At 38.5% G+C, this 21,970-nt stretch overlaps 1 protein-coding gene across 3 annotated transcripts in view; it reads right to left on the bottom strand.

Annotated features, from left to right (window-relative positions):
* The window catches only part of Sf3b1 (splicing factor 3b subunit 1), a 127,614-nt gene that overhangs the window by 33,004 nt on the left and 72,640 nt on the right, over window positions 1-21,970 (bottom strand). For all 3 annotated transcript variants that reach the window (XM_067158901.2, XM_067158904.2, XM_067158903.2), the window contains 8 exons: window positions 20,860-20,939; window positions 15,956-16,141; window positions 13,406-13,625; window positions 12,956-13,246; window positions 12,311-12,451; window positions 8,748-8,929; window positions 7,160-7,441; window positions 2,430-2,787 (listed from right to left, as the gene is read on the bottom strand). In XM_067158901.2, coding sequence (XP_067015002.1) covers window positions 2,430-2,787; window positions 7,160-7,441; window positions 8,748-8,929; window positions 12,311-12,451; window positions 12,956-13,246; window positions 13,406-13,625; window positions 15,956-16,141; window positions 20,860-20,939 — 1,740 coding nt within the window. The remainder of the gene's footprint in view (window positions 1-2,429; window positions 2,788-7,159; window positions 7,442-8,747; window positions 8,930-12,310; window positions 12,452-12,955; window positions 13,247-13,405; window positions 13,626-15,955; window positions 16,142-20,859; window positions 20,940-21,970) is intronic.

Raw genomic sequence — 21,970 nt, 5'->3', positions numbered from 1 at the left:
TTTGGGTCTATTAAAATGAAGATAAAGATATTAAACACATGTGATAGTTCCAGTAAAATACGATAATGGAGCTCTTCTTGGTGTGATGATGTTGACAATTATTAGTTATAAGGTAGACGAAATATTTGACTGTAATTTCATACATGTGGAAATTTTGTTGTTGATTATCCGTCCTTGCCTGCCCAAGAGTGGTTAGCTTGATACATGTGTTAATGTTCACCTTCAGTCAGCCATCAGCATAATTCAGCTGATATCTACAAGATGGACGAAACTTGCAGAGATGACGACTTTCAAAAAAGGCAATTCGTAATGCAGCCGTTAGGGCTGCGGGGCATAGCCCCCCACCTCCCCCAGATCTTACTAACTTACATATCATTGAAAAATCAATGAACAACATACAATTCAACCAGATGTAACATATTCAAGGACTGGCATATAAAGAGTGTATGATTCTTACCTGCTAAAGTTACAGGTAATCTGCAGTACAAATCTGAGTGGAGGTTGAAGGATCATTTCTTTTGTTGAGTACTGTAGTTGCTCCCTTAGCAGCTTGTAGTTCATGTTTGGTAAACGTACACTGGTGGTGACATGCTTTTTCTTTTGATATTATGTGAATCCTCTGTACTAACAGAGCACTTAAAAGTTTGGTGTTCATATTAGCATGGAATTCAGTTTTGTTCTTCCTCATGGTGCGAATCTGAAACATAGCGGCTACACACACTACAAAACACGTCTGAATGAGATTTTGAGGAACACAGTAAACAGGGCCATTGTTTCGAGTATTCCTCCCTAAATTTTTGAACTTTTTTGGTTTATTACGAGCGTTACTAGTCAATGTAATGTTATCACACGTATTTTCCTGCACAAGAAATCGCTTCATTATTTCAAACCTTTCGCATTTCGTAACACACGATTAGCATATATCCTAGAAGAACAATATATGTAAATTTGGCAACCAAAATCGCAAGAAATACATCTTCAGCAGTCACGTACACAGTATTCAGAATGAAACGGAAGATTGTTCCCACTTTGCCGCCAAAACAAAGACAAAAGAACTCGCATACTTGCATGGAAGTCTGATCTTGCGACAAACAAAGACAACAACTCCGCAAGATGTATCACTTCACAGGTGCCTGCCTTTCCTGTACTGGAAGCACACAGTGCGTTCGGCGCGTGGAAACTCGAAATATTCTTAAACGAGGAGCAGGAAAGAAGTGTAAATGATTACTGAGAAATCCGAAAATAATATTCTGAGAATTCAAGCTGTAATGGCATTCCTTGGGTATCCTTTTGAACACTTCATACACTTAAATTAAAAAAACAAAAAATCGTAATTTGTTGCGAGCGATTCGCAAAGGCGAAATTATGATGGGTAATACGTAATTATTACGATTGAATCGTAATTATTACGATTGAATCGTAATAGTTGGCAACTCTGAACATGTACCGATATTTGTTAACTGTTAATTAAATATTTTTTAGTATTGTAAAGGTGGAACCTTTGACTGTTCCTTTTGAAAAAGTTGGGAAGCTGCCATTAACATCCTGACTTGGCTGGAGGTGGAAAAGGGTAAATGATGATGATTAATAAAAATACACAGCCATTGTTCACTTGGCAACTGCCTCAATGTATATGTAATACTACATTTATTCACCACCACATATATCATGCACTCTTAACTTTAGTTGTGGAATTAAGGGAGAAAAATAATCCCCACATATATATAGAGTATATTCGGTGTATTTTCTTCCTAATTGCTTTTCAGTGTGGTTTAAATTTTCAGAGGCTTTACACAAGACAAGCGAAGCTCTTTTCTGGCTCTCCAAACATTGATCTGGAGCTTTAGTTGTGAACTTGAGATGGTTTTTATATGCATTGTATTTATCATATGCTAATTAATAATAATAATAATAATAATAATAATAATAATAATAATAATAATAATAATAATAATAATAATAATAATAATAATAATCAGTGAGTGAGTTATGAAGAAACATAGAAGTTTTAAACCTCCTTGATTTCCTGAGTATTCACATATATCTCATTTCTTGATTTTTATATTCAAAGTTCTAAAAAAAAGTGAGAGATATACACAAATATATAGAGTGGTATCATCTACACTGTACAGTGCATGCTCGTTTACAGATATGAATATGCACTTACATTTGTGATCAATTCATTAAAAATTTAAATTTACACAATTCAGTTGCTGAAAGAAAAAAAAAAAGAAATATTTTATTTCTGCTTATTATATTCAATGTCCTAAATTTTTTGTTATGGTTATTTTCATCTTGAAATAAATGCTATTAGTAATACTAATTACACAAGAACTAATGAATATTAACGTACTGGTTCTTTGTATCACATACTGTTCTAGTATTTAGTTCTGAATTTAGATCAATGAACATAAATTAAAGCCACTCACCATGCTCAATAATCTCGACCAAGCTCTTGAGATGAGGAAGGATGGCACAGCCCATCAAGATGGCAATCTGCTGAACGATTTTGATACCTGTGTGCCGAGCTTGCCACGATTTTTTGCTGCGACATACGGCTTTCAAGAAAGGCAGCAGTGAAGGAATGCCCAAAGCTGAGGCCACAACAGCGAAGGCACGTGCGGTCGTGTTACGCACGTACTCATCTATGTTGTCTATGTCGGGTCGCATAGTGGAGATCATAGTGGCCAGACCAGCAGCCTTTGCCAAGTTAGAGATGATTTCACGACCTTCTACACGGGCATAGTAATCTTCATCAATAAGCAGGGGTTCAATCACCACAAGAATCTATGAAAAGAAGATGTTACTGGCTACACACTTGTATTACACAATATATAAAGCAAAATCATTAATGGACAGTGAAATAAATTTACAAGTGACTTGCATCATATAAATTCAATGTGTACTTCCTCAATATACAACAGACTCTTGCATTTTTAAGGCTCACATGCTTTTCCAATCAAACATATAAACCAGTATACACTGACTGAGCAAATGACATGGGATAGCGGAGCACTGATGTGCAGGTGTGTTGTCTGCGCATCAAACGCCCCCTGTGCTAGCGGCAGTTATATAGCAGACCTTGTGAACAGTGGCTGTGCATGTGACAGGTGTAACATGGAACATCGTCGTGAGCTGACACCATTTGAACGGGGTATGGTGGTCGGTGCCCGACAGTTGGGAAGTGCGATTTCGGAAGTGGTGCAGGAATTCGGCCTCACACGATCAACCGTGTCCAGGGGTGTATCGTGAATGGTTGAATGCTGGTGTCACCATCCACAATAGACGAACGACCGGCCGTCCAGCCACCCTCGATGACCGTGACCGGCGACATCTGAGACGGATTGTCAATAGTGACAGACTGGCAACTGTGCAACAAATCACGGCACAATTCAACATAGGCCATGCTAGACACATCTCCCAGTGAACAATCCATAGGAACATGGGTTCTATGGGGTATGGGAGCCGGCGCCGCACACAGGTGCCACTGTTAACCCAACGTCATCGGGCACAACAACGCGCATTTGTCGCCAGTCACCAGGGATGGACACTGGAACAATGGCGTAACATGATATGATCGGACGAATTACGATTTCAACTGCACCATGCCGATGGGAGGCACTGCGCATGGCGCAGACCACATGAAGCGATGGATCCCGCCTGCCTCGAAGGTGTGGTCCAGGGCGCTGGTGTCTCTGTTATGGTCTGGGGTGCATTTTCCTGGTATGGAATGGGCTCCCTAGTTGTTTGGAAGAGATTTTGAATGGTACGCGGTATGTTGAGCTGCTCGGAGACCATCTCCACCCATTTTTGGCCTGCCAGCGCCCAGACGGTTCTGTGGTGTTTCAAGATGATAACGCGCCGCCACATCGCTCCCACATCACCCGGGAATGGTTCCAGGAACAAGCAGCAGAGGTCCAACGACTGCCATGACCACCCAGGAGCCCCAATATGAACCCTATCGAGCATATCTGGGATGTCCTGGAACGCAGGCTCCGTGCCATGGATCCTATACCCACGAACAGACCAGCATTGGCGGCTGCTCTGCAAACGATTTGGTGCCAGCTGCGTCCAGAGGACTACCAGGAACTTGTCGACTCACTTCCACGGCGTCTCACTGCAGTTCGCATGGCCAGAGGAGGCCCCACACGCTATTAGGTGACTATCCCATGACATTTGCTAAGTCAGTATTTGAGTATAAAAGGGGAGATATTCGTTTACATAAAAAATGGTACAACTCGAAAACCATACGTAACATGATTTCCATACTTTATTGTTTTTGCTATTTGCTTTACGTCGCGCCGACACAGATATGTCTTATGGCGACGACGGGATAGGAAAGGCCTAGGAATTGGAAGGAAGTGGCCGTGGCCTTAATTGAGGTACAGCACCAGCATTTGCCAGGTGTGAAAATGAGAAACCACGGAAAACCATCTTCAGGGCTGCCGACAGTGGGGTTCGAATCCACTATCTCCCGATTCTGGTTCCATACTTTGTAGTTGAATGTGCAGATATATGATGTATAAATGCCTAATAGAAACTTTTTTGAAAAAAATCTTCCTATTAGCTACAAAACAGTTTTTCCTTTCTCCTGAAAAGTAAGGATTTTGGAATGTGTACCTTTCAACTCGCCGATTCAATTACAATTGCTTAAGTTTTCCGTACTATCCCAGTCGGGAGCTCTTGATCTTTTCTTAAGCTTTTCCATTTCTTTCGTGGCATTCATTACACAAGCAAGCTGAAGAAATGTTTACATCAATATAAGCCAATTTTCAGCTGTCTCACTTTGTGTTGCCACTGCCTTTTCGATATGACGTGCTACTGCGCGACTTTCCGGAATGTTTTGCTCGTAGATAACCAGCAGAAGTGATCTTAAAGGCGGTGAACGTGCGAAATACGTCAGTGAACTGCAGAAAGAGATTCCTATGACTTGGAACAAGTGTATACGTGCTGTATAGTAATACAATGCGTATACCACGTTTATTAGTAAGAAAAATATACAACGCTTATACAGGGTTTATTGGGTTTATTCACTGTATAACTATACAAGAGTCAAACAACTGTATAAGGACTTTTAATTAGTACGACGGCAAGTATTTACATTGCACGAAAAGAATTATCCACCACCAGTCGTGTTACTGTCCAGTAAAAAGAGACCACGTGGGAAGTGTTTTAGACGTGGAGTGTGACGAACTTGTAAGTAATTTAGGAGAGGATTCTAGCGATGCAAGAGACAACATATCGTCCCATGTACAGGGAACTGAGCCTATTGCAAGTTCAGATTAATGAAATACCTGTCAGGTAAGTAGGCCTACTTGCTCATTTTCATGGAAAATATATTAGGTACATAGCAGTGATAATGTATTCATCATCTCAGGCAAAGCACTATATCCGTAAATTTAGATGTTCATATTTACGTAAAGACCACGTGGACCTCGCAGAGTGATACGAAATGTTTGTTTATGCCTACGTTACTCTTTCGATGGAAGGAATTTTAGTTAATTTCTTTTTTTTTTTTTTTTTTCAAAATGAGCCTTCCTAAAATGAGGGTGCGGGCATTATTCAACGGCGAGGATTACTCGGGTAAATACAGTATTTACAATGAATTTATCCACAACTGATTGGGTAGGGATGTTCATTAGGTGCTTATCTCCTGTACTCTAGGTTGCAGGATCAAATCCTGGCAGTGTTGGCCGACATTTAGGAGTATTTAAATTCAAACTAACGGCCCATATTAGATGTTAAAATTATTTTCAGAGCAAATACGTAGGGCTCGAGATTCTCTTAGGAAGAAAGAAAAAAAAAAAAAAAAAAAAAAAAGCAGTTTAAAAGCCTTTTACTTTACACTGCTGAATTTTCAGACGAGACGCAGTACCCACAGTCCAGTGCTGGATTTTTTGATTATCGTCAATTGTTTGTTTGCTTGCTTGCTTGTTTGTTTCATCCCCAACATTCATTAAAATGTTCTTATTCACAAAAAGTTTAAAATACTCAAGTTACAGGGATTCTGGAGTCAAGGTTAGTATTCAATAAACCCAGGTTCAGTTCCTTGAAGTCATGTACGATTGGCACAAACTCACCCTCAGACTGTGACAGGCACACATCTACTTCACAATCACTTTTCTCCCCCTGCACTACGTTACAACAATCCCTCTCCAAAACTTCCCAAACACTACTATACTATCAAAATTGCACAAAATGAATTTCGTTGCACAGCCTGTATTGTCGTTGGTGTACTTTTTAAAAGTTACAGCCACAGGTTCCACCTTTACAATACTAATTTTGTTTTGTTTAATTAGCAATTAACAAATGTCGGGACAAGTTTTGCCCTTCTTGATGGACATCATCAGCCGAAATACTTGTCAGATAAGCAAAATAGTCAAAGACAAATACACATTAGAATACGATTCAGGTTACCGAATACATCAAGTTCAAATGCATGATAAAATTTGAAGAATGTTCTTAAAATGCTGGAGCACAATTGCTTTTTAGTTGTGTTAAAATGAAGATAAAATTGTTTAACACATGTAATAGTTCCATTAGAATTCGATAATCGAGCTCTTCTTGTTGTGATGACTAGACCTTTAAAAGAGTATACTAACAAAATCCATATCCAAATTAATCTCCTGAAAAATCTAATTTTCTTGAGGTGCATACCATGGTTGCACATGGAAACTATGATGCAAGCACGGGCAAAAAGAAAAACCTTTTTATTCCACTGTCAACAACATGTAAACAAAGAAACTAAGTGTTCAATGAAGCCAAGAGATCGCAGAAGCATCCACGCAGGTTTCAAGTAAACCGAGTTTATTCGACAGTAACACTGGCTGACCATACAGATCAAATAAACTCAATCAGAGCAGCAGCAGCAGCAGCAGCAGCAGCAGCAGCAAAACAGTTAAAAACACAAAAGATATCAAATTTGTTTGAACAAGGAAACCTGTTACTTCTTTCTATCTCCAATGCCAGTCAGTTTTTCCAAATTCTTCAAGAAGCAAAAGGACAAAATCCTAGGGAGAAATTAGGAGAATCACTGAAATTTTCTGTGATACAGAATCAAACTACCTAACTTGCACCAAAACCTTACACATCTGTACACTCCGCTATGAATGGTCGACATGCGACTGAAATAAATATATATAGCAGTAAACATACATACCTTGTGTACATACGGCCGCACCAAGTCATCGAGTTTGTAAAGAATACGGTCAATGACTTTGACTAGCAGATGTCTCTCCTGATCTTCCAGAGTAGGAGACATAAGCAATGGCAGAATCTGGTTAAAGAGAGGACCAGCACCAAACTCCCGGGCCTTGTCTGTGATCTGACGTAAAGCAGCCTTACGCATGGGAGGAGTTCCATTCTTTATTTTGAGGAGCAACTTCATGATTTTCAATTCTTTCTGTTCTTCAGGACTCAGCGTCTCTTCATCAACTTCCACCTGGAGATAAAAATACAGAATAGTGAACAACTCCTGCTAACATTCAGTATAACAATCCATTCATTATTAAATCGGTTTCTTTCAACATACTTCTCATACAGTAAGTCAGTAAGTAGTAACAGAAACCTAAAGTGCAACATCATGTAACTGATGCAATTAAGAGGCTGGCTAGAATTCCGCAGGGAAAATGTGGAAAAAAGAAAACAGAGTGGTGAGGAAAATTAGCAATTTAAGAAAAGAGTGAAAGGAATGACAAGGTGGGGCTACTTAATTTTCAGGTCTGGGTCTGCTAGGTTTCGAAAATGAATTCTTATAGAATGATAGTCTCTCATTAGAATAAAATAAAAAGGCACAAGCAGATTCTTTAATGATAGAACCATTAAGGACTTGATTATGAAACAAGTAGAAATGTCAAGAAAATTAAAACATTGTGTTATAATGCATTAAATTAAAAACTTATGGTTAAATTTTATGTTTAATCTACCCTCCTCTATGGGGTCGAAGTCTGGTCATTAAAACAGGCCACCATCAAACAACTAGAAGCTCTACAACTATGGCTTTGTAGAAGAATACTCAGAATCTCATAAACATTCCATTAATGGACCAGCAAACTGCAAATGAGAACTGCTGAACTCCATCAAATGCAGAAAAGTTGTATATCTAGGTTGGATTTATTAGAGAATAAATAAATAAATAAATAAATAAATAAATAAATAAATAAATAAATAAATAAATAAATAAATAAATAAATAAATAAATAAATAGCAAGAACAAGAAGAGAAACTTCCCAGATAATGGAGTTTTTAATAGGAAGAAATCTATGAACCATCACCAGCATAGAGACTGAAGGTGTTCCCTGATGATTTCATCTTCTGATGTTTCTGAGATAACTAGGTTGGCATGGGAAGGACCGATGTAATGCCAAAAATCTGGAAGTGAATTTGGGTGCAGTAATACAAGATTTTATTACATAAAATGATGAAGGTAAAACGAAAAAAGGATACACTGTTCGGAAGGTGGTTACAGGTGTCCTATTCGAGAAAGAGTTTGATGGCAACAAGATTTATGGTGAAAGATGTAAATTTGTGTACTGAGTAGATGCATCACCAGTGCAAGGAGCTTAAGATACAAGCCAGTGCAAGGAGCTTAAGATACAAAAGACTTTCTAAGGGAGCTCTCAGATATGTATTCGAAACCCATTCATACAATTCACATCTATGTACTGTTCACAATTCTTCACTTAAAATAAATCTCCATTAAGAAATAAATCTATGCCCTTCGAAGCAGGACGAATTCCTATACTCACAAGTAATTTGTCGAAATATTGTGCATCTTCAGGCTTCATAAAAGGCAGGTTTCCTTTTGGCTGATTGTCTACAAACTTGGCAGACTTGTCTTCTGTCTGGATGAAGAAACCCAGCGGAGTTCCACCAATGGGAGTGGGTGTGGCTGACAGTTTGCGAGCAGGAGTACGGATCGGAATGTAACCTGAAAAACAGAAATATACAACTTAAAATCAAACAGCACTAAATTACAGACAGACAAAATCCTACTGCCTCTTCAGCTCTGATCATTTATGCTCTGTACGTTATTCCTCCATCGGCACAGGGCAATCCTTTGTCATATACAGCAGAGTCACAGTAGTCCGAGACTTCGCTGGTCAGATAAGTGCAGTAGTCCGACACAACAAACCCTGGTCATGTGACATTTTTATAGCCTTTAAAAATAAAAACAATCAATGATTATTAATGATTTTATTTTCCAAGATAGATTTACTGATGTAGAAGATGGACTTTAAAGAAATTAATCATGGTTATAAATTGCTGTTCATTGAATAAAATGCTTTTTTAAAAATTAATCTCCCTTTATAAATACAGAACTGTTTTTATTTTAACATGTGCTCTTAGCAGTGCACAGTATTGTTTAAGTTACATTTTTCCAATAAACTAAATACTTTCATTTAAATAACTGTTTTTTCATTGAACATCCCCTTACTTTCCAACCTTTCTTTTTCGTATAACTTCATATCTCACCTGTCTTCTGTAACATTCTTTTGGAAATGTCAACAGCTGCCTCAGTGGATCAGTAGTAGTGTGTCTGACTCAGGTCCCCAAGTTCGAACCCGGCTGAGGTAGCCAAGTTTTGAAGGATGGTCACATATCTTGGCACTCCATGTTGCTGTTGGCATGTCAAAGACCTCTGGTGGTACACTCACTGCCATTCGACACAATTAACTTAGACATAGTATCCGTCCAGTAGAATTCTGCTTTCCATGTTAGATAGCAGCACAATACGAATGCGGAAAATGTCTGCACTGCAGTAACTGAACCCATACAATTATCACTATTATTAGAAATTTCAACTTGGTTGTATCTGATCACAAATTATTATTATTATTATTATTATTATTATTATTATTATTATTATTATTATTATTATTGTATAGAATCAGCTACCATGTGCAGCCATTTTTAAATTTTTTTTTTAAACTGGCTGCTTGCTCATTAATTTTGAAAGCTTTTCTCAAGGCCTACTAGATGGAAGTCATCATCATCATCATCAATTCTTCGCTCCAGCAAGCTGGGGGCGGTTGTGTATGAGCCTCCTCCAGTTTGTCCTGTCCATCCACAGATGATGTTTATATGTGTGATGTCAGTTTACATCTCTAATTTCAAGGTCCTTGAAAATCTGCTTCTCCCAATCATCACGAGTTCTTCCTCTTTGTCTCTTCCCAGGAACACTGCGGTCAAAGTATGCTCGAGGAGTCCTGTGGTGAGCCATTCTTGGCATGTGACCATACCATTGCAATCTCTTCATTCCTAGGATCTCCAGCAAGCTCCTTTCCAATCCAAGCAGTCAAATACCTATATTCGTTACTTTATCCATTTTTTTTTTGTAGACAAGAACGGAGGAACTTCATTTCTGTAGCCTGAAGATGACTCTCTGTTTATTCAGTAAGTGTTGTTGCTTCCAGATCATATGTCTATAGGTAGCAGATTTTGTGCAAGCTGATCTTGGAAACTAACAGAAATGTTTCATCCCAAAATATTTGATATACAGCATGATAGAATGTGGAAGCTTTCTGTATTCTATTGCTAATCTCCTAATGTATGGTATTATCTGAGAACAGAACACTACCTAAGTATTGGAAGTTGTCTACAACTTCAACCCAAGTCCTGAATGTGCTAAATATGAAAGAAAAAAAAAAAGAGCAAGGAATGAAATCTCAGGTACATTGTGCACATCGCGAGAGGAAAACAATATGGACTCCAGCTCATCGACGGGAAGACTGAAGGACAATGATCCACAGAGGGAGGTCAGGAGTTAAGATTAACCAGATACGGAAATAACATGTAGAGGAGAAGAAACTACTGAAGGTAGAAACAGGATGGAAATAAATGAACGAGGCAGAAGGAAGACCAATTCCTTAAGTGTGTAAAGGGTTTAATATGGAGCAGACAGTACCACAGAGGTGTAAACAGATTTTATATATTACCCTACTGACTTTTGCACCAGAGACATAGGTAATGAACGACAGAGATAAAACTAGGATACAGGCCTGTGACAAAGTTTCTTAGGAATAGGGTTAGAGTGACAAGATTGGACAGATAGAAAACTGAAAAAGCAAGAGATGTGCTAAAAGAGGAACCCATGGCGGCTAGAACAGAAAGATCACGATTAACAGTGTATAGGCACATTCAGAGAATGAATGAGGAAAGATTACTGTAAAGGATGTTTGATATGAGAATGAAAGGAGGGAGACCTAGAGGAAGGCAAAGATTTAAGGAGGGTGTAGAGGCCAGAGGACTCGAATGGGGAAAGACTAAAAGAGAACAAAATGAGGGCAGACAGAAGACTGTGGAGAGGCATATGTTTCCAACAGACCCGAATGAAGGCTGGAAACTGTTCAAAATGATGATCACTGACCAGGTCTCAAGAACATGTCGTTTTTCTTATTTGGCACCTGTAAGTAGACTAAGTAATGAATCTGTGACTTTAATTTCTTTCTGTTCCTTTACCGTTCCTCTTTGAACACCCTGGGCCAATCTATGCCTCTTCTCTCCCCAGCAGCTTCTACTTACACACTTCTTCAATTCACTCTCCATAAAAGGTATGTTGCTGTACGTAATTCTGCATTACTTCTTTATTCTTCGCCGTCACATTTCTATTCACTTGCAAAAGTGACCACCTGCCTGACTCAGTAAGTGCGAATTTCACACCTGGTGGCTGCGAACCTTACCAAAAGACAACTTGAAGATGGTAATAGATTCTGTACTCAAGAGATTGAACTACTCCTAAGAGTTGATTTCTACAGCAATAATACTTAATCCACAGAAGGAGAGATTGCGTAGACCAATTCAGCTCGCACATTCACTGTCGCATTCAACTGTCAAGACCTGAGAAAACTAGCTGCTTCCAACTGTGGGGTGACGGTATTCATCTTATTAATTCTGCAATTCCACAACCAAAAGCAGATACTATCGTGTTTATTTCATTGCTTATATGAAGTTTAATCTTGCCTCTGAATTTAGAACACTGTACTCGGGAGGAAAAACGTTATATGCTATGATGGATTTTTTTTTTACAAGTTGCTTTACGTCGCACCAACCTAAATAGGTCTTATGGAGATGATGGGATAGGAAAGGGCTGGGAGTGGAAGAAAGCAGTCGTGGCGTTACGGAAAACCATCTTCAGGACTGATGACAGTGGGGTTCGAACCCACTATCTCCCGAATGCAAGCCCACAGCTGCGCGCCCCTAACCGCATGGCCAACTTGCTTGGTATGACGGAATAAAGAACCGATCTTTCATTTAGATCAGTTCAGCATAAGTACAGAGAATTACTGTACGATACAATGAAGTCACTTACCTGCAGGTGGGGTGAGAATCTTATATCCAGGAGGGAACATGGCGTCCAGTTCATCATCAGAGAATGGGCGGTTTCTCTCGTCAATCTCTCGTTCCCACCGGTAAGCCTGGAGCTGCTCAGGTGTCATTGTAGCCAAGTGACCTGTAAGGCAAAAACAAAATTTAATATGCAAACCATTTCAAGAAAGAAGATCGTGACTATAAGAAAACAGCCTTCTGAAAAATATATTGCACTAGAAAGAGAGAGTCCACAGAGGATAGTTGCCCTTGTATAAGGATTACTGTGAAGATAATATTTCCAAACAATATTTAAATAACATTTTGAATTTAAAATGTCTATTATTCACTCATTCAATTTCCTTTGTGATTCCACTAAAGAGGCAGTTATCTTCGAATTGAAACAAAATCAACTATTTTATTTTGTCTCTCTGCATTGTTTTAAAATGCGGATAAATCAAAAGATCCAGAGAGCAAAATAAAATCAGTACTTTTTAAATTAAAAATTGGTGTATTATGTATTTCTATTACATTAATTTAATATGGAATTCTTCAGAAATAACCTAATTATGCCGAGAATTTCTGATAATGAACAAAAAATACACTACGTTAATAGCAGCACAAGGCCGAAGTATTTTCTGTGACTCACCTGGAGTGGGTGTTGCCATAGCCATGGCTTTGGGCCCAGTTGGTGTGACACCACTAGGAGTCATAAGGGAAGGTGTTGCATGAGGAGTGCCATGAGGAGTCCCTTGAAGTGTGTGTGGAGTTCCAGGTGTCTGAGGTGTCATGCCACCAGGAGTGAGCTGGCTCGAAGGAGTCTCATCCCAACGACTGCGACGTTTGCTGGCTGAGGGGGTGGGTGTTTCCTGTATCAGGTCTCCGGCTGTGCGATCTGTACGTGGTGTCTCCGCCCACCCACTGTTGTGACCAGGCGTTTCTGTAACATATAGAAAAATATGAGCCAATTAATACCCTTTAAAAAAAAAATATGCACAAAGTTAGTTTATCTCTTAAATATATTAGTTACACAAAACAATTATGTTATTTGCAATAGCAATATTTAAAACATTGTCAACAACCTTAACTCAATACTCACCTCTGTCAGTCTTCGGTGTCTCATCCCAACGGTTTCGTCTACTGATGGAAGCTTTATCCTGAGTGCCAGGGGTTTCCCTGCCCGGTGTTGCGTGACCTGGGGTGGCATGTCCTGGCGTCGCATCCCACATGCGCGTACTCTGGCCAGGTGTAGCTCCTGGGGTCTCGCCACCCTTCCCATGCCCTGGGGTCTCATCCCACCGAGTTGATGCTGGAGTAGCCTGATTTAAAAAAAAGGAAACAGTTTATTATATATCAATGGTTCTTCACACTCTCCTCCTCAACATTAAGTATCACTAGAAAGATGTGCAAAGGTGTGGTTAGACTATATTTACTCGTGAATTTCCTCCTTTTCAGCAATTTTTAATGTCAAAAATGGGAAAAAGGAAAAATGATGTGAATTTAATTTTCTATCTAGAATACCAACAGAAATCTACCAATTTCTTGGTACAGTCCTTTGGCAATCGCCAGCATACAGATGTCCTCCACTGAAGAGAAAGGCTGTTCCTCTTCATGAATCTACACAGCCACCCTCTGCGTACTTTAATGCCTATAGAGTGTGTGGCGCAACAGTGTGCCTACTGGCCTGCTACGATCACGGCACGTACGGCGCAATGGTGAACCGCAACATTTGAAACTCATGTGGATTTCATATTAGTTATTTGCTTCATCGTAAGATGGCAGGAAGAGGCAACTTTTGGCTATATTTCGAACTATCTATTACTGCCATGAGGTGTCGCACAAGTTTGGCGTCATTAATTTTTTTTAACTCTACACACATTTCAAGTTTCTTTGTAAACATGGCAGGACCTGGCAGAGTTGTTGGTGATGCAGAAATAGCTAATTTACTCATTATTAATGGCAGGGAATGTAATTCAGAGTGTGAGAGTAATACAAAGAATGAGTTTGCTATTACTCCAGTGAAGATAGTGACGATAATGCAATTCATGATAATACTCCGCGAGTTGTGAGCGCATGGGGTGACTACCTCACAAAGTCACATTACTGATGTGCAGCTGTTCCAGAGATAATCAGGTTAGCATGTGTTCATAATTTATGCAATTTGTTATTGTGTGGTTTTTGATACTTTATCGCCCGCCCATTTGGAAATTCTATTGAAATTCACAGAATATTGCACTAAGCTTTGGGAGTACGCTAGAAATAGAGCACACCGTGCGTGCAGCCTGGAGTTTAACGGTGTCACCCTAGGGGTTAAAACTGTGAGATTCCTCTATTGCTTTTCTCTGCTTCTTCAGCACCTTTAACTGTAGCATTTCGTAAAAACCTGAACAGCTGTATTTTCTTAGTCCAGTTCCACATTTTAACACTTCTTTATCAATTCTTGCATACTGGCCTGATATTGGCCTCTGAAATAAGGCTATCTCCTGGGCAAACTACAACTGCTCTTTTTCATTATGTCAACAGCAAACATCTGATGGCTCTACACAATACTCACACGCTGCAGCAGGACTGCCATTATTCTCTGCTAATACAATCATTGCTAATTTAAACTGTGCTATGCAACTCCTGTTTTCCTTATCCATCACCAAACACTATTAACTCTGTATATAAAAATAATTAGTACAGAGACTGGTATGTGTTAAAGAACAAGAGTGCACTTCCCACATGGTTACTACCAGCATACTAACAATAAGCGACTAGAGCAACACTTTGCAAGCTAGGCTATTGCACAAATCACGCCCGCTAACCACTTCTGCCATCTATTGGTGTGCCATTGAAAGGCTTTCATTTATATTAGGTCTGAGTATTAAACTTTTTTTTTTTGTAGGTTCTCTGGCTTGCATCAGGTGAATAGTGCATGGCAGTACTGCAGTCATAGGTTTTCTACCAATTTATGCGCGCACATGGTTTTTGTTCATGAAACTGACCATTACTTGTATACATTTTCATATACTTATAAACATGCTCCCTGTTTTTTGTGGGTATTGAACTATTGAGAGTATTGCAAGATGGCAGGAAGAGGCAACTTTCGACTTGAAAATGAAATGGCGAAACATTTACTAGAAGAGATGGAAAAATGACCTCTGAGCAGACCTAGGTAAACTGCAATACTGCCCCACTCGTTAATGGACACCCGCTACTCTGTCATATTGCTCCATTGTCACAGTAGTTTGATGTTCGTTCACACTTTCAAAATAATCCTTCTTCCTTTTAAATTTATAGCAATGACAATGATAATAAACGACTATTAAATTACTCATTTTACAATGAAATTGTTGCAAATGCCATTTCTAATATAAATATTTCATAATATTGATTAAAATCAAATCATTTTAACAATGAATTAACATTAAAAAATTAAATAACTCATTCAAATTACATCATGTATTGACTGGTTACATTTGTCTCAAGCTACTGTGCAAGACCGCACAAAAAAGTTGAGGTGAATAATTACCCACTGGCTGGTTGATGCTAGTTGCCCAGTTGAGGGTTAACAAAATGTTTATAGAGAAAACTGGTCAAGTAAATGGATTATAAACTAAAAATTATCAAATCCTTCAGCCCAATCTCAAAGACTGTTGTTACTTACATCTTCCTTGTCCCACATGGAGCCTGTCACCAGAGTGGTGGCTGGTTTCTTGACTGGAGTAACGGATTCATCTCCTCCCGTCTGATCCCAGCGACCTTTCCTCTTTGGCGCAACCTTTGGTACATCACCGTTGGTTACCACCTTCAAAGTGCCATCCTTCGATTTCTCTGCAATCTTTTTTCTCAACTGTAAACAAATATGAGAGGTATCTTAATGTTAGACCGGTGGAAAGAATGGCACAATAACAAACACAAGACCTGATAAACAGACAAAAGCTCACATTTTATATTACTCTACTGTGACAAGCTATGCAAAATGAAGTGAAAAGAATGATTCATATAAGAGAAACTGGAACACACAAAAGCTAAGAATCACTGTATTTACTAATCAACAGTTTAAAATAAAAAAAAATTAAAAAACACACACACGCACGCACGCGCACACACACCAGCTTGGCCATTAAAACAATGATTGAAATGTTTCACATAATTCCTCCTGACTCTTTTAATTTATAATTTTTTTTTTTAAGAATTTGGCCAATTATAGCTGCTTGGAACCTAAGACTACTTGTACAGTATTTTTCTCTTCTTTTTTTTTCCAGAACTACTGATTAGCTGCCTATGTTCCTCCAGTAACACTCTTTGAGGTTGACGTTGAATTTGCAAAAGCAAAAAATTCGTAGAAGTGATGTCGCAGAAGTCGTAGAAGTGATGTCACAGAAGTCCGCAAGTATAGGTCTTCATTATTCTCTTCATCCAAATATCTTTATTCTTTTGGGATCCCATGATTTTCCTATCTTTTTTTTTTTCCAGTTACTCTTGTTCACTCTGGACTCTCTCACATTCTCTCTCTCTCTCTCTAGTGTAATACTTCCTCTGTCCCAAAATAATAGTCGCATTCCGTCAACCCTTTTTTTTTTTTTTTTTTGCTAGTTGCTTTACGTCACACTGACACAGATAGGTCTTATGGTGACGATGGGACAGGAAAGGGCTAGGAGTGGGAAGGAAGCGGCCGTGGCCTTACTTAAGGTACAGCCCCAGCATTTGCCTGGTGTGAAAATGGGAAACCACGGAAAACCATCTTCAGGGCTGCCGACAGTGGGATTCGAACCTACTATCTCCCGAATACTGGATACTGGCCGCACTTAAGCGACTGCAGCTATCAAGCTCGGTTAATAGCAATTTAAGCACAGAACAGTGATGTTTGCTCTGTCGCAGAGCATATGAACTGGTTTAGCAGTCTGGGACATACGGACATGACCTTGGTAGGCGGTCGCATGAACCGAGGTGTTCAGATCAATGCAAGCTATCGGTGAATGCAGTGGTAGTGACGTGAGTCAGACGCTTTGTGTGTACAATAGATGTCAATACGAAGTATGTACCGTTTGCATATTGTACTTGCAGTGATAAAGTGTCACTGAAGAAATGGGAAGAGTGAAAAATATTGATGATGATCAGAGGAGGGCCATTTATGAGCATTTACTTCGTGTAAGTAATAATGTCATCTTGCAAAGAGGTGTAATAAAGGAAAGTGCTGTGAAATTTGCTGTTCATTGACGGTCCGTAGAACACATACGGAAACAAGGTGAGAACTCCATAATGAATGACAACATTGTTGCTGATGTCTCTGCTAGAATGAAAGGGAGACTCGGTAGAAAGAAGAAATGCATAGATCAGGATAGACTTAAAAACATTCCATTGCATCAAAGAAAGACTATCAGATCTGTAGCTGTCGCTCTGGGTATGGCAAAATCAACAGTGCATCGCAGAATCCACGAAAAAGCTGTTCGACGACATTCATCAAGACTAAAACCAACACTGAACTTCACAGGAGAACAGAAGTGTTTGCAATTTTGTTTGTTAATGTTGGATCCAGCAATTTCAATACGCAGAGTAAGATTTCAGGACATGTTCGATCGGATTCATGTCGATGAAAAATGGTTTTACATAACTGCAGAAAATGGCCGATTTCACCTTGCTGCTGAACCCTATCCACATCGAACCTGTCAGAATAAAGGCTTCATTACGAAGGTGATGTTTCTAGCAGCAGTGACATGTCCCCGTCCTGATTCAATGCATAACCAGTACTTGGATGGTAAACTTGGGGTATTTCCATTCATTGTCCAGGAACCAGAAAAACGCAGTAGCAAAACTAGGCCTAGGGGGACACTGGTTACGAAACCTATCCAATCCGTTACACATGACGAATACAGAAGGATGCTCATCGAGAAAGTTCTTCCTGCTATCCAGTTAAAATGGCCTTCATGGACAGCATCAAAACCCGTCTACAAACAGCAGGAAAATGCAAAACCGCATATTGATAGTCTGATCCTGAGTTTAAAGCTGCCGCTTCTAATACTGGTCTAACCATACAATTGTACTGTCAGCTTCCAAATAGCCCAGATATGAATGTCCTAGATCTCGGCTTCTTCCATGCCATACAGTCTCTCCTATATCAAGACACAACATCCACAGTAGATAACTTGTTACTGCTGTTGAAGAAGCCTTCAATGACCTTCCTGCTGAGACACTGAATAATGTTTTCCTGACCCTGCAACAAGTTATGGTTGAATGCATGAAGGTTCATGGAAAGAACTGTTACAACCTGCCTCATATGGGGAAACAGGAACTGCAACGACAGAGGTGTACACCTCTTGTTCTACAGTGTGATTCCGATATTGTCATATCAGCTCGTGCTGCCTTGGAACGTGTTGAGTAACCATGTGCAGTTGTGAGTATTGTCAATGGCATCGGCTTGGTGTGGTGTATTAGTGATATAAGTATATTCCTTTCTGTATTGTTTATTGTTAATAAATTACTTGCGAAAGAAATGCGACTATTATTTCGGGACAGAGGAAGTATATTGTTAAACATTCTGATCCATATAATACCTGTGGTTTAATTACAGTTGTGTAGCACCTAATTTTTGCCTGGAACATATTGATCGTTCATTGTAACAGTGTTGAGTGAGTGCATAAGCCATGTCTATCTTCTTCAAGAGTACTACCAGGATTTGCGTCACTAAACTTGTTAAAAACGTTGAGATCACATTATTTTGCTCCACTTCTCAATGCTTTACGTGACAAGGACCGAGCTCACCCATCTTCACTCCACACAGAACTTTAAAGTTTATGTAAACATAAATTAGAACAGTTACCTAAATCCTAAACACCACGACAAAGATTGACTATCAACTTAATAATGATATATTACCAAATATTAGCACGAAAGAAATTCTCAATAATATGCAAAGTCACTAGTGTGCCAATAACACCCGGAACACAGCAGTAAACAGAAAGCACATGGGATGTATGTTAGCTAAATGAGCTGATACTGAATACTGCAATGGCTGTTCCAGTTTTGCCACATTGCCCCTCTCAAAATGCACTTTAATGCAAGAGTATCAATTATAAATTTAAACAAAACAGCTTTTTAAAAGTAAAAATAAATGGATTTAGATGACTTGCATAACTTTTACGCAGAAATAACATTACTTAACACATGTAAAGTATTTTTAATGCCTTACCAAAATATAGACCGTACCACCGCATTTACCACGTGCTTTTGGTATTTACCTTAACTCCCAGGTTATTTGAGATGGGACATAGGTACTTTTCACCGTTGTGTCAACGTTCAACATATTTAGCTTTTTCATATGACATATGAAGACCAGTTTTTATGGCTAGTTTCCACCATTAACTGTGCTTGTAATTTGTTTTCTGAAATTACTAATAAATCACCAAAGGCAAGATATCTCACCTCAAAATTTTTTAGGTTTATAATAATTTTTATTTATTTATTTATTTATTTATTTATTTATTAGACATTGAGACTCATTTAAATTTATAAGAGATGGGTCTTGCTCAGACTAGACGCATTCAAAATTCCTGCTCAAGCACTCTGGTCACTGAATGTTCGAAACAACCAAGCTAAAAATCACTCAACTTTACTGAACGAAACAGTCTACTTAACTGTTCATACTGTCTGATCACAATGAAAAGAAATGAGTCTGGACAAATTGAGCAGCTTGGAAACTCGGAAGTTCAAGTGATTCAGGCATTGGTACACTGTTGCCACATTGGCACACCTTCATTGCAAAGCCTTCTTCTTTGAACCATCACTGCAAATAACACTCATAATGCACACACATCAAGCAGAAGTAAGGCCACAACTTACAGTCTGTGGATTGTGAAAGCACCAATCAAAATATTTTTAAAAGTAGTTTTATCTCAACATTATTTGAAAGTTGTTGCCAGGTGTGTGTTTATTTTTTATTTTTTATTGGGTTACTGATTGTCTACAGAACATATGGAAAATTACATTTTAAACTTGTTAAATAAGTTTATCTAGTGTATTATTAAGGCTCATGTTAAAACTCCTGTATCCCGTTCAATAATTTTAGCAGGAATGTTATTAAAGTTAGGAAGTACAGTTTATTATGTGTTTTAATTATTAAGTGCTGGATTGACATACAGCTGGTTTGGGATCTAATTTTGAATATCACTGAAAGAAAATTTCTGTTTTACTACATTAAGCCAAGCAGTTTTAAAGAATTTTAACAATAGGATATCCAAAGTCTTTTTTTTTTCAATCACTTATCACCATCAACATTTTACAGTTCACTTACTCATGTTTTATTCAATTATCTATTCTTTGTAAAACTCTTTACAAGGACCCTTACAGCAGAAGTTTTATGGCCAAACCAAGATATGTATCTCATCCATTATTTAAAATTGCAAACAATTTCATGTTCATTTGCCTGCTTGATATTTCGAATCAGTAAAATTACACACACATTTTCTGAATCATCATAGTGGTTTGAAAGATCATGGGAGCTTAAACTCTAAAATATGATTAAATGAATTCCAAATCATCAACAAATCTGAGAGCTAGGAGACTGCTCACCTCAGTTTCTTCTCCACGTAGCAACTGCTCTTTCATAATCTCCGTGTAGGTTCGAGAGCCAAGATCTGGAGTCTTCCCTCCTGCAAAAGACAGAGGCACGCCACGTGCAACATCGAGATTAGTTCTAGTGAGACAGCCAACAGCCCAGCACCACCCCATTCCCTCTTAAAACTACTTTTTAAGTTATCTTTTTTTTTGTGACTTTAAATTGCATCAACTAGCTAGTAATCCCATCTATCTTCATATGCATAACAGAACAGTGTCCAGAAGATACATGCACATGGGGAGGAGGGCATTAGCACTAACTGAGGATTGAAATCCCTTACACTTTCATAAGAACTGCAGATTTCCTTCACAACTTACATTTCTGTAAACATCGCTGTCGTATCTGTAGGAGAAGAATGGAGAAATATGATTAATATCGTGATACAGGACTCTCCCAAAACAGATTTTCAAATAATAAAAAGAAAAGAAAAAAACAGTTGAACACTCATATATCACTTGGATGGTGGCTCATGTTCTGAATCTGTTATTTCTGACATTAAAATCTAAGCTGAAAAACAAACAAATGTCTCTATTTTTCTCTAAAATAACAACCTAAAAGTGCTTCCAACTTGCTCATTAAACATGAACTTGGATAACTACAACAATACTTTAATCTGTCTTTTGGTTTTCTTACATGCAAAATCCAATATTTACAAAATAATGGTGGACATGTTAGTTAGGAAAATAATTCTTTTTACTTGAGTGAAAAATACACCTTTACAGAGCATGTGAATAATATTGTAGTACAATAAAGAAAAGGATTCATCCAGGGTTCCTATGTACATAAGAATTATGACGCACTGCGCAAGGTGTGAGGAAAACCTTGAAAATTTCTAGCAAGTCCAATTTTTCAACACAATATGCATGTCAACAAATGAAAGGTTATCCACAGCTTATGGGGAACTGATATGTTCATACAAATTTTCTTTAGTTAAGTTTATTAAGAAGAATGTGCAGAAACAGATTCACACACAGGTGATAAATTACGACATTCTTGCATGACAGTTTAGGCTTTCTGGTTTGGACCACGAAAATAGAAGAAAATATATGGGCTTGCAGGTTGTGA

Source organism: Anabrus simplex, chromosome X (assembly GCF_040414725.1).
Source record: "Anabrus simplex isolate iqAnaSimp1 chromosome X, ASM4041472v1, whole genome shotgun sequence".
Taxonomy (NCBI): domain Eukaryota; kingdom Metazoa; phylum Arthropoda; class Insecta; order Orthoptera; family Tettigoniidae; genus Anabrus; species Anabrus simplex.
This window is presented reverse-complemented; position numbering and strand designations above follow the sequence as displayed.